At 38.4% G+C, this 14,295-nt stretch overlaps 1 protein-coding gene across 2 annotated transcripts in view; it reads left to right on the forward strand.

Annotated features, from left to right (window-relative positions):
* Positions 1–14,295, forward strand: part of DPP10 (dipeptidyl peptidase like 10) — a 233,828-nt gene that overhangs the window by 176,256 nt on the left and 43,277 nt on the right. For both annotated transcript variants that reach the window (XM_088652166.1, XM_088652178.1), the window contains 5 exons: positions 3,128–3,248; positions 4,592–4,746; positions 6,700–6,797; positions 11,309–11,432; positions 13,803–13,841. In XM_088652166.1, the coding sequence (XP_088508292.1) occupies positions 3,128–3,248; positions 4,592–4,746; positions 6,700–6,797; positions 11,309–11,432; positions 13,803–13,841 (537 nt within the window). The remainder of the gene's footprint in view (positions 1–3,127; positions 3,249–4,591; positions 4,747–6,699; positions 6,798–11,308; positions 11,433–13,802; positions 13,842–14,295) is intronic.

Consider the following 14,295-nt stretch of genomic DNA (forward strand, 5'->3'; position numbering starts at 1 on the left):
TAGTCCCCAAACAGAGGGAGCCTTTTTTTTGAAAAAAAAAATTCCTACTTAGTCTTTGGCTTCAGTTTGTTGGTCGGGTAGCATATTTTTCCTTGTTTAGGTTGGCTGTGCTCTTCAAGGCAGCTAATATAAATGGCTGAGCAGCCGAAAGGGAGCAAATTCAGCTGGCATGGTCCAAGACTCAGCCATTCTTAGCCTGCTCCCAAAGAGAAGCCAAGTGAGTACACACCCTTCCTCCACCACCACCACCCATGATTGTGTTTAGGAAGGAGAGACCTTAATCCCACAATCCAGGGTTCAGTCAGACTTTGCTTTAGCTGTTGCAGCATGCTGTCCATGCTAAAAGGACCATGGAGGAGCAAAGTGGGTGCAAGCTTCTCTCCAGTAGACAACATGTTTGTGTGGATCTGATAAGCCATAGCTTGGCTTACAATCATATGTGAAGCAAATTATAGTGTCAGCCTTCAAGTATTTTTTTAATGAGAAATTACACCCAGTGTTGCGCTGAGGATTAACATAGTATGTGCCTGCATCTGTTTGTCTCTCTGTGTTATATGTGTGTTGTGTAAGCATAGCCAATATAACTTTAAGTGAAAGTTTATAAATGTTTTGCATCTTTTCCAAGATGATACAGGAGTAGAGAAACAGAAAACAATTCTTTTCTTGAGTAGCTTGGTATCTGAGATTATAGCCCTGTAAATAACGTACAGTGCTACTTTTGGGTGCAATTCAACAGTGCCCACCAGTGGAATGGACACAATTGGTGGAATGGACTTCTCCTCTTTGGAAGATCTTCCAGGGCAGATTTTGGGGGCACAGTGGGGAAGGAGGGGAAGGTGAAGTCCCACGGCACAGGTAGAAGTCTGCTTACACAACATTCAATCTTAAACCTGTGGATCTTATACCTTAGAACTGGGGCTAATGTAGTAATATTTTTAGAAGGCTAGAGAAACAAGCAACACTTCCATTTCATGCCTGTAGGTTATGTAGCCTTTCATTATTTTAATTATTACATGAGTTTCACATCTTTCCTAAAACTGGATGCTGTCACTTCTTTTATTTAATATTTGTAGAACTACTGATTTAACAGTCCTCTCATTTATTTAACAGTGCCTCTCATGGATTTATTCAAAAAGTTGAAATCATTTAAAATCCTTCTAAATACATTCCTCTTGTTTAGAAATTGGGTCATTCTGTACTTTGGGATTTGGATTGGCTGAGTGCTGTATAGACCTGATTGGCCAGAGAACAATAGACTGATAGAAATGTTCAAATAAAAGCATAAAATGTGTGTGCGATAGGAAAGAGTGTATTGCTTTGAGCTTTAGGGGGCATGTTTCTTTAAAACAAAATTGCTTGACATTCTCTGTGGGAGTGCTGTGCCCCAGAAGCCCTGAGTGTTTGAGCTGAAGGAACAAAGGTCATACTGGTATGTGTAAAAATGAGAAGGTTTTGTGCTCTCCTAAAACGATTATAGTGATACCTGTGTATTTTTAAAGTATCAAAATGCATTTTTTTTACACTATCGCTAGTATGTTCTTTTCTATTATGCAATTACGTCATAAAAAGTAATTAAGTTCTGTGAAAACACAGCTGTTCGTGGCTGCTGTTTACAAGCTTCCCATTGGAAAGGACAACTTTAATGAGTAACTTTGAGTCCCAAAGAGAGTGAAATAATAAGAGACTGTGGAAGATAAAGGAATAAGGGAAGGAATAAACGTTTTAAAAAGCTAAGAAAAAATAGCCACTTAGTAGAGGACCACCATTTTTGGTATAATGCTGTAACACTTCATGGCCTGTCCATAAGGGATCCAGTATACAACCCTTTGTGTATACTGCGTACACAGTGTAAATTGCCTTTGTGGGACTATTGTTTTTTATTCAGAAATGAGAATTCATGGTTCTGGTTTGGAGCACTAGTATCCACATTGGATTTGCATATATATATTTATATATATTCTCTTCATTTATGATTCTCTTCACATGAGGCATCCCAAAGCGAATTACAATATAATGAAAACATATAAACGGTTCCAATATTTCCATAAATACTTTTTTTAAAAAAAAGCATACAGAGAGAGAGCAAAACAAGAAGAACACATGCATCAAATCAATTTATATGCATATGGTGGCTGGTGGGCCCTGGAATTAGAATGGCAACTAAAAGGTCGTATATGTGGGACCAGTGCTTTTTTCTGGCGGTATGTGCTGGTACACAGTATTGGCACCTTTTTTCTAGAAAAAAAGAGCACTGGTAGATTAATAAATATAATTATGAATGGACATGTTTGCCAGATATTCAGGGAGGAGAAACTGATGTTAGGTGGCAAGGGCAGAGCGGGAAAGCCGAGCACATCATGGGGTGAGGTTAGGAAGACTGCACATTCTCCCTTCCCTTCCTATTTCTTGTGGGGCTACACATTTCGCGGCTGGGTCACTCGGCTGTGACGTGCTTGGGGCCCAGCTGCAAGGGCAGGAGAGGCAGAGGGAGCTGCTCTGGTGAAGTGGGCTCGGGGGGGGGGGATTTCCCGGGCCCAGCTCACGGAGGGGAGGGATATTCAGCAACTAAACTGTAAAGTGTATTAGGTCTACTGTGCACTAACAACTGTCAGCACCACTAACAGATTGAATATTTATGGTCCAACAATGACAGCACGACAGCTGACACAGCTGGGTGGCCATAACACGGGTTGTAGGACTTCCAGAAAACTAGAAAATGGAGACTATGAAATAGCAAAATAAGCTTTAGCTTGTGGATATCAGCTGTGTCCTTCAGTTTCAGTCCTGTTTCAACATACAGCCTGGTATCTTGGTCCCCCTCAGGAACAGCATGAAGCAAAACAACATTTGCTATGTAGATGAATGAGAATATATTGGAGTTGTGAGAGGGTCAACAGGGTGAATGTGAATGTGCCTTATTCAGCTTCTATCCATTTCCACATTCTGGTAATGTCTGAAATCTACATCACAATAAAAAGCAGTAAATGGAAGGAAATGGCTGGTGGAAAACTAGAAAGAGTTTTCCTTTACATAATATTATTAAATTGCATATTTTTTTACCTGTCACTGAACTTGAAAATATTCATTAGCTTCTGCATTAAACCTTTCCTCCTCTTACCTAATTTAGATTTACATTTTTGAAAATAACATCTACTACCAGCCTGATGTAAAGAGTAGCTCATTGCGACTAACATCGTCTGGAAAAGAAGGAATTGTATTTAATGGAATTGCAGACTGGTTATATGAAGGTAAATTGCACAGATGCAACTTTATTAGAAATGCAGAGGACCCACACATGTTCAATTTTCTGTTCATTATAGGACAATGCTGTTGATTTTTCTTTTTAATGTTTTCTTGCAAAATTGTCTGCATTATAACAAAGGGATGCCTATATATAAGCTTTTGTTTGTGATCATTTAAATTGTCAAAATCCTTCTTATTTTCTTGTTTCAAGAAGAAAACAATAGTATGGGGAAGGGAACAGAACAAGAACATACATTGTTTTGCATAACAGCCCTGAAAATTACTCCACCTATTTTTCATTGGCGAGAGTCGTCTGCAACTGGACCTAATAGTCAGGGGTCCCTTTACCTTTTATGCTCTACTTATAACTATTCTGATACAAAGAGATATAGGGATGCAGAATAATGAGGGAACCAACAGTGCCCTGGAAATTTGTGGTTATAAAGACAAGCATTAGAAATTGTGGTTCATGCAAGGCAGCTAAAAAGCTGTTGGCATTTTATATTTCTTACTGCAGCATCTCAATTTATTTTTTCACAAGACTATGGAAGGAGATACAGCCAGAGAGAGAGAGAGAGAGAGAGAGAGAGAGAGAGAGAGAGAGAGAGAGAGAGAGAGAGAGTCAATGAAATTATCAGGTGTTTCTTTCATTCATTAAATCATCCCACCAGTGGTCTTCACTCTGCAGCCTCTCCGGCTTTCCACAGATGAAGACTAGGTAAAGATATCATGAGGTTACTCCCCCGATTGAGTGTTTTCAGATCAGGAAGTGTGAGCAGCTAAGGAGACTGCAGAAAAGTTTACTGGAGAGGAAACAGACACACCACCTATGGTCAGCTCGAAAGAATAAAGTAAGCTGAGACCTCCAATTATGGAAATTCTAAGTGTTCTGAGAATGAGATCAAAGAAGAAGAAGAAGAAGAAGAAGAAGAAGAAGAAGAAGAAGAAGAAGAAGAAGAAGAAGAAGAAGAAGAAGAAGAAAAACCTTTTTGCAGTAAAAAAAAATTTTTTTTTGAGAAATTGAAGAACAGATTTCAAAACAGTAGCAATCTAGTTGGATATACAAAATCACAGCCTCCTGGCTGTGCTATGGCCTAACTGGTACACAAGAATGTAGCATTGTCTGTTTGCTCTGTTTAATTTATTTTTAACAGTAAGAAGTTTGCCAACAGCAGCAAAATGTGTATATAAAGCAATCTTCAGTGAGATTCTAAACAACAGTGGAGAAAGTGGAGAAGCTGTTGTGGGCAGCCAGTGGATTGGGATTCTCCCCTGAGATTGGGATCTGAATTATATGACAATGGTTAATTTCATGGGTTTTAAGAACATCTTCCCTCCCCTCCCCCAGAGGAGCTCCTTCATTCTCACATAACTCACTGGTGGTCACCTGATGGAGAGAGGCTGGCGTTTCTTATGATAAACGACTCATTGGTGCCAAACATGGTTATTCCTCGGTTTACTGGATTCCTGTATCCCAGAGGAAAACAGTACCCTTATCCAAAGGTAAGGAAACATTACATACAATCTTCATTACTTGCATAAGGTATAGTGTTCAGTGTTACCAAATGAGTTATTTCAAAAAGGAAAGGAAGCCATTTTTTGTTGTCATGGTTTTTACAGAAATTACTGTACACAATGTTTTCTCAAAAAGCTACAAAAGCTTTGTTCTTTTCTAGATTAAAGAACAAAACAAAAGTTCTTTTGTTTAGCACAGGGCAATATAACTTAATATATTAATATAACTACTCATATGATGCACATCTGGAGGGTCTGGGTATATTTTTTTACAAGCATTTGGATCAGCAAGATTTCAAGGATATATTTTTGCTGTGAATATTTGAATTCACCTATCAATATTAGTAAATCATAAATCAAAACTAATATAAACATAACAAGTTAATAATATCATGTAATAGGATCTGTTTGACAGTTGCAATTATTCCATTTAACTAAATTAAATTGTTAAATGATATGACAGTGCCTACAACTGAATGGCAACACTATTTTTACTTAATAAATCAGTTGATATCCTGTTTCTTTTCAGTAGCAGGGAAATTAATCTCTAGAATCACTTTGTTAGTTTTCTTTAGCAATGTCTTATTCTATAGTGCCAAAAGGAAAACAAAATTAAAGACAAAATGTACAATAAAATTAAGCTTTGGGAAGAGGAAATGAAAGTCTAGTTCCATTTATCACAGGCAATGCAGAATTATGCTCATAAAACCTTTACCTTTATTTAATACTTCTGTTAGCTTTCAATTCACCATAATTAATTATGAAGCTAGTGATCTGGTAATATTGACAAAGGACTTTGTTATTGCAGTACAGTATTCCACTTCATTACTACTGGAATATTTATGACTGCTGCTGAGCCAAAATAGGGTTTCCATGGCACTTTTTACAAATGCTTTCATCCCATACAAAAAGCACCAATCCATTTCAGCAACTTTGACATCCCCTTGTGAGAAGTGTTTGCAAGGTGATGGGTGTAAGGGAAGACAGAACGCATCCCTCTTGCTTAGGCAACATTTCCTCATCCTAATCTAATAATATATGTAGTTGATTCAGTGCAACATTATTGGGATGGCATTACACATTCAAATGGACATTTCAGTGAAAGGAATGAAATGCATATGGATGGCATCCACATTCAGGTTCTGCCCAAATTCTGCCATGCAGCTAGCAATCTATGATTTGAATTATTTCAATGAAAACACATATGCAATGAGAAAAGAATGTCAGACTGCTTGCTTTCTGCAGCAGTGATGATACATCCATCCCCCATCAGAATAAGGGTAATCTGAGAGATTCATTTGCCCTCAGTGGTATCTTGAAGTGGTCCTGATTGGCTCTTTGATGCCTTGATAATGTAGTCACTATATAATTCCTGATTAGCTAGAATCAGTCAGTGACAAAGAAGATTAAAAAAACCAAAGTAACACAATGGCAGCAGCATATTTGGGCTGTAAACAAGTGATCACTAAGGTTAGGTGTATTTCTTTCTTTCTTTTTCTTTTTACACAGTTTAGCTTGAAAGCTTGATTTCCACTTTTACATGGTTTGTGTATGCACTACACATCTTCCCCATACTACAAAGACAGGAGTCAGAATAGTCCATCTAGAAAGTCAATGTTTTCAGTAATAGTTGGTCTTTCCCCCCATTTTAGATTAAAATTCATATTCTAAAATCATTTTACACTGGATATGTAATGCATTCCACCAGGCCTACAGCAATATATGTTTTCTTGTATGTAGCCACTCATGGCCTCATAGCAGGGAGCAGAGGGTTGGACATTTTCAGCAATTGGTTAAGACACATGAATTCAACTAATGTATGTATTCGATGACAACTGGTTAGCTATGTTATCCATCTTTTAACATTTTCACATACAGCTATGGTTCTTCTCTGTGTCTTTGCAAATACATATCAGACTTATTCATCCATTCTTTTCAAAGGCAGGTGAAATGAATCCAACAGTCAAGTTATACGTAGTCAATCTGTATGGACCAACACATACACTGGAACTCATGCCACCAGATGGCTTTAAATCAAGGTAAGCAGCTATATTATATGAAAATTAACAATCTGTGACTCTCTTGTTGTTGTTTAGTCCTGTCCGACTCTTCGTGACCCCATGGACCAGAGCACGCCAGGCACTCCTGTCTTCCACTGCAGTTTGGTCAGACTCATGTTGGTGGCTTCGAGAACACTGTCCAACCATCTCGTCCTCTGTCGTCCCCTTCTCCTAGTGCCCTCCATCTTTCCCAACATCAGGGTCTTTTCCAGGGAGTCTTCTCATGAGGTGGCCAAAGTATTGGAGCCTCAGCTTCAGGATCTGTCCTTCCAGTGAGCACTCGTTGCTGATTTCCTTCAGAATGGATAGGTTTAATCTTCTTGCAGTCCATGGGACTCTCAAGAGTCTCCTCCAGCACCATAATTCAAAAGCATCAATTCTTCGACGATCAGCCTTCTTTATGGTCCAGCTCTCACTTCCATACATCACTACTGGGAAAACCATAGCTTTAACTATACAGACCTTTGTCGGCAAGGTGATGTCTCTGCTTTTTAAGATGCTGTCTAGGTTTGCCATTGCTTTTCTCCCAAGAAGCAGGCATCTTTTAATTTCGTGACTGCTGTCACCATCTGCAGTGATCAAGGAGCCCAAGAAAATAAAATCTCTTACTGCCTCCATTTCTTCCCCTTCTATTTGCCAGGAGGTGATGGGACCAGTGGCCATGATCTTGGTTTCTTTTGATGTTGAGCTTCAGACCATATTTTGCGCTCTCCTCTTTCACCCTCATTAAAAGGTTCTTTAATTCCTCCTCTTTCTGCCATCAAGGTTGTGTCATCTGCATACCTGAGGTTGTTGATATTTCTTCTGGCAATCTTAATTCCGGTTTGGGATTCATCTAGTCCAGCCTTTTGCATGATGAATTCTGCATATAAGTTAAATAAGCAGGGGGACAATATACAACCTTGCCGTACTCCTTTCCCAATTTTGAACCAATCAGTTGTTCCATATCCAGTTCTAACTGTAGCTTCTTGTCCCACATAGAGATTTCTCAGGAGACAGATGAGGTGATGCCATTTCTTTAAGAACTTGCCATAGTTTGCTGTGGTCGACACAGTCAAAGGCTTTTGCATAGTCGATGAAGCAGAAGTAGATGTTTTTCTGGAACTCTCTAGCTTTCTCCATAATCCAGCATATGTTTGCTATTTGGTCTCTGCCCCTTCAAAATCCAGCTTGCACTTCTGGGAGTTCTCGGTCCACATACTGCCCAAGCCTGCCTTGTAGAATTTTAAGCATAACCTTGCTAGTGTGTGAAATGAGGGCAATTGTGCGGTAGTTGGAGCATTCTTTGGCACTGCCCTTCTTTGGGATTGGGATGTAGACTGATCTTCCCCAATCCTCTGGCTATTGCTATTGCTGAGTTTTCCAAACTTGCTGGCATATTGGGTGTAGCACATTAACAGCATCATCTTTTAAAATTTTAAATAGTTCAGCTGGAATATCATCACTTCCACTGGCCTTGTGACTCTACATGCACAAATAAATTGAAGTTAATCTCTGTTTAAGATAACAGTACTGCACCGGTTTTCTGGAAGTAACATGTAGCTGGAAAAAACAGCAGGATTATCAGTTTGGGTTTAAATAGAGTGTACTTTATTATAAGGCTTGTAATGGCCAATGCATTACAATGCAATGAACTAAAGTACAATCCTTTTTGCATAATAACTTGGTCCAGATTTAGTGGTTGTCATATACAGCATACTGGGTGTGAGATGCATGGGGCCCACAGGATATAAGGGGCCCACATATACCCTTAAATTTTGAACTGAACGAATTTAAAGTTACAGTACTGGTGTTAATTAGATTATTATTCTAATACAGCTTTGTCATGTTAATATTAAATATAAATATGGACCCATGATTTCTACGTAGTACATAGTGAAGACACAGGCATCATATTTAATTAAACGACTTCTCTTCATATTTCACCTCCGATCAGAAGGTATGTAGTTGGATACAGGTATATCATCAAACTCAATTTGGAGCCTCTCCAGCAAAAAAAGAGGATTTTGCACAAGGAGCCATTACAGAGTATGGCCACCTCTGTTCAGGTTCTCTTGACATCATAGCCAACCAGTATTAGGAAACTACAGCCACTAAGTTACAGCTTGCCAGTTTCTGTTCCATCTCTTTTCTTACTTGGAACCACAGATAATTCTTTGCATATATAATGCCCAAAATTGACACTCTCTTTAAACTGGTAATCCCACTCACAGGCTTGTATTCCAATAAAGTTTTTATAGAATTCCTAGAATATTGATGCTTCCCTCCTCTTTTAAGCACAAAGTTCTTTACGGAAACTGGCCAACCCCAGAACTAGAACCTGTAGCCATTACTTGTAAAGCCCACCCAGGATTCTTTGAGGGAAGCCATGCCTGTGAAAGTGGTAGAAATGTGCACATATAGTGTAGATGTAGATGTTACCTGATTGTACCATACCAAGGCCCAGTCATACCTGGAAATGATTCTAACTCATCCTTCTGGCTCTGATGATCAAACATGGCTTTCTCTAATCATTTCAACCAAGTGTAGGCACATAAGTAATATCCCACCAGCTGAAAGATTGCAAAAATGCTGCAGATCAAAGTGACAACAGTCTTGTTTTTAAAACTGTGGTTCATACATTCTTACTAAAAGCATTTGATATATTCTCTTTGAGTTGGAGCTTGTTTAAAAATCCATTCTGCCGTTACTTTACAGAAGCCTTGAGGACCAGGTACATTTCTAGGAAAATCCATTTTATCTATGAAATCATGCTCTGGTTATTGAATATTGCTGCTCTAAAGCAGTATAAACCATACACATATATGGTGTGGGTGTGGGTGTGAGAGACAGATTGTCCAATTTCTATCTCTCCTTCCCCCACTCCACAGAAATTGTGTGTTATTTTATATACATTGAAAACAGTCCTTACTCTAATGACTGTGTATGTTAAGATTTCTGTCTTGGTCTTGCTCTGTGCTGTTGGGGTTTGGATAACCCAGGCTGGATTCTGACAGTTTTTTATTCTAATAAATGTATTAGAATGCATTTGAATGCAAACAATTTGAATCATCAAATTAAAAGGGGGAAAGCACTAAAACATACTTTCCCAAAGAGATGGTATGTGATGAATAAAAAGATAACTTGTTAAAGTTCCTTTCTAATCAAATAGGAGCTAAACATCAGGTGGAATGAGTAGTAAAACATTCCCAAATGCTACAGATGTCAGGGCATATTCAACTATGAATTCATTCATTCATTCATTCATCTATGTTGTTCTGAACTGTATCTCTCAGTCTTTGCATGCACATCTGTAGAAATACCTCTGTGTGTGTGCACATATCTATATTTATACCTATATCTATATATAGTGTGATTCATCATTCCTACAGTTTGGAAATATAGGTATATATATTTCAGTAAAAACAATAATGAACATTTAATCAAATCTACATTAATATCATGCTAGCCATATGCTATGATCCTCTTGCTAAAATGTGCTTCATTCAGTACAGTAATTGAAAATTGCATCCCAGGTTCCTAGAGTAGCTTAAATTAGGGGGGTGCTGATTCGGAGGCTTTTATGTGGAAGAGAAAGGTGAAAAGTCATCACCCCTGAACATTGGAAATTTCCTGTAAAAATGAGAGAAAATGTGAAATATTCCCTGATTTTTGGGTGTGTGTGGATTTGGAGTGATACTTACCTTAATATGGTTACAATTATGCGTATCCTTCATTTACTTTAAACCCACCCCAGTAATAGCATTGAGTGTCGCAGCCTCCTCAATGGCCCACATTTCCCATAGAAGGTCTTGTGGGTAAGGAGTCTGCTCGTAGAGTATGATAGGTGATAGATGTTTGTCAGTAGCCACAAATAATGTACTGAGCTGCCTAGACATGACAGATTGTACTAGGTGGTCTTGGTAACAGTTTCATCATGGCAATCTTACAAGGATTTAGAAGGAGAGAGCATTTTTCTGTACCACTGATAAAACCGATTTAGCTACAAATGTTTGCAGGCAGGCAATCTATTTGGCAATACAGTGCTGGGGATTATTATTATTTTTCTTTTCTTTTCCCCCCATGGAATCAAGTATCTGTGCTGCTTTGTCGTCTACCCTTTTTGCACAGAGTGTTTGCAGAATGTCCTTGGCATTTTACATTATTCCTGACTACTTCATATCACTGAAAATACTGTTTGTTATAAAACCTAAAGCAAAACTGTAAAACATAAGGCAACCTAAGTTGTTAAGAGCAACATGACAGTCAGAAACCAGTAAACCAATTGTTATGTCAATTTTGTAAAATACAGTACAGTCACTGTACAATAATTTTGCTATGTATGTTTTGCATGTTGAATCTGAATGTGGTCTTGGAATGTGGTTTGTTAGCAGTATGATGCTGAGTGGAATAATGGATCAGTGTCCTTCAACACAGCACACAGGATGTGATTTCACAGCTTATGTGGGAACAATATAACTACTGTAATTTTAAATGTGTATCTGCCACAGAGAATATTACATAATGATGGTGAAGTGGGTCAGCAATACTAAAACTGTCGTGCGGTGGTTAAACAGACCTCAGAACCTGTCCATCCTTACAGTGTGTGAGACGACAACTGGTGCTTGTAGCATGGTATGCAATTTATTTTTTATCGTTTTCATAGGATAGATTTACAGTTATTGTCACTGTATGCAGATCACATGCTTTTGGTCCTTATTTTTAATTTTTACTGCCAGTGCCAGAGGCCAGTTCATTTGCATGAGTTAGAATTCGCCTTGTGGTTGAAATAATGTGGAACACATTGTTCTGAATGGAAACACACACAAACACCTGCCCCGCTGCCATGCTTTTACTTCCTCTCAAAAGTTGGGCATGATCATCTAGTAGAGAGGGCAGCTGGGTGTGTGGAGCGGAAGCATGAGTTCCACACAGATTTCTACCTGCCAAAACTCAATACACCGAGGAAACATTTGGATTCTCAGTAGGGTCTTTGGAAGCACTTAGCAAACAGCAGCAGCAATAATTGGCCCTTTAGCCAAAGATAAATCTGTGTTCCAGCAGTGTTAGTAACCACAAGAGTACTCTTCATTATCAGAGTTATTGACATAAGTGTGATTTATGTCTAAGCAAAATGTACGAGTTCAACTCTCAGAGTAAGGCTGAGAATCATAAAAAATAGCAGGAGATTTAGAACTCCAGCCTTACTACTGTAAACACGCATTTTAGAAATGTTTCCTAATAACACACTTTTTGTAAATATTATTCAAGCACACACATTTGCTCACTTTTTTTCACTGAACAGTTAGCTAATCTATATATTTCATTTTCATATTGTATAATTGTTAACCAAAAGAACCATAAAATAAATTATTCAGTTATGATGGGCTGAAATAATTAATAAAATCAAACATTATTTGATATTGTGTGACAGAGCTATATTGCAAAGACACTGTATATAGGTGTATTGCTCATTGTTTGTATGCTTCCAGTATACTAGCATTGAAATGCTAGCTATCAAAATACACATTCATATCCAAACAAATGACACAGGTTTTTAAAAGCCTTCCTTCTCAAATTAGTGGTGACCAATCCAAAGCTTTCCAGGAGTTAGATCAGAGCTGAGTACAGAGTACATGCTATTTAATTTACCTATTCAGTTGTTTATAAGATTTCTTACCTTCCCTTCACTATAAGAATCCAGGTTGGGTTATACCAATATAACAGGCAATTAGAGGAACAGATAAAACAGTTACACTTGTAAAAGCAAGTAAAACCATTATTGCCAGAACAGTACAAAATTAGCAAAAGAAGGTCTCATAAATCAAAACTCCTTAACTGTCAAGAACGAAGATGCTAGATGCAACTAGATGAAAATGCAGTTTCCAGGCCACTATTCCCTGCACTTTGGTGTGTGTGTGTGTGTGTGTGTGTGTGAGAGAGAGAGAGAGAGAGAGAGAGAGAGAGAGAGAGAGAGAGAGCCCTTCTGCCAGTCTTAGCACCTGAGGGGGGTCAGTAGCTAATTTAATCTTCTGTAGGATACAACTTTTAATTTAATCTTCTGTAGGATACAATTCATTTATTAAAAATACTTGTATCCTGTCTCTTATCCGAAGAGCTCAAAGCAGCTTACGAAAGAAAATAAAAACATAAATTAGCCAGGAACATGTAAATTTTAAAATTATACAGTGGTACCTCTGGTTGCGGACATGATCTGTTCCGGGGTGCCGTTCGCACCCCGAAAAGTCCACAACCAGAGCGGTGCTTCTGCACATGCGCAAAGCGCAAAGAATGCTTCTGCGTGTGTGCGCGCGGCAAAACCCGGAAGTAAACACTTCCGGGGTTGCTGAGTTCTTAACTTGAAAAGACGCAACCTGAAGTGGACACAACCAGAGGTACCACTGTACTTTACAACCTAACATTAAAACAGTAGCGGGATATAATAACATAATGCATCAATTTAAAAAAAATTCAAATATTCACAGTCAATACCGATTCCAGCAGTTTACAGCCAAAACCCCTTCTAAAAAGGGGAGGTTTTTGAAAGGCCACTGCTGAGGAGACAACATGGGTTTCCATTGGAAGCTGGTTTGAAAGCCTTGGTGCAGCTAACCCCCCCCCCAAAAAAAGTCCTCCCTCCATCTCAAATAAGCATATTTCTGGGGATGTTGAGACACACAAGAGAGCTTCCAAAGACTAGCCCAATTGGCAGCAGACTCCAACAGGGGAAAGTGGTTCTTCAACATCCTAAGCAAAGGTCAGCAGCAGCACTTTGATGCATGGAAACAAATCAAAAGGCAGTGTTTTCAACAAAGAAATTGCATGTGCTCTCTCTCTTAAAAAGGCCTGTGTTATAGGAACTATGTGGTTCAAAGTGCAATCTGCTGTTATTCCTGTTTGTGTGGCATTTTAAATAGGTAACAGAGGAAAATGCACAATGCAATGATTTTCAATTAGCAAGATTTTGTATATGTATTTTATAACTTTATATATATTTCTTTTTAGAAATACGAGTTTACATCTGAAGTGTGGCTTTCTAAACAGGTACTTATATTATTAATTGCTTTGAATGAAAAATGTATATCATTAATATATTGGCTGTTAATAAAATGTTGGTAAATGTCCACATTTTAAACCAGACTATGTCGATCCATTAATCTGAAAAAGAATTAAAGGTTAATTTAAGAGAAGCAAACAAAATGGTTTTTAAGCATTGGAGTAACTGCAGAAGTATTACAAATTCTGGAAGTGCACTGAACTCGCAAGGGTATTGGGATGGCATTTCAAGCAGATATTCTGGAACAGGTGCAGAGGAGCAGTGTCAGGTGTATACAGCTGTCTGATCTTAATTAATAGCATTTAATGTACCAGGCAAGAGTCACATGGCTTTTCACATGTATAGGGATGTGATTCCACCTTAGACAGGAGTATTCCTCCCTATTTCTCATCGTAGGGAGTTAGCAAGATGAATGGTAGGTGGGGGCCCATAAGTTATCTT

This window comes from Zootoca vivipara, chromosome 1 (genome assembly GCF_965207765.1).
Source record: "Zootoca vivipara chromosome 1, rZooViv2.hap1.1, whole genome shotgun sequence".
Taxonomy (NCBI): Eukaryota; Metazoa; Chordata; class Lepidosauria; order Squamata; family Lacertidae; genus Zootoca; species Zootoca vivipara.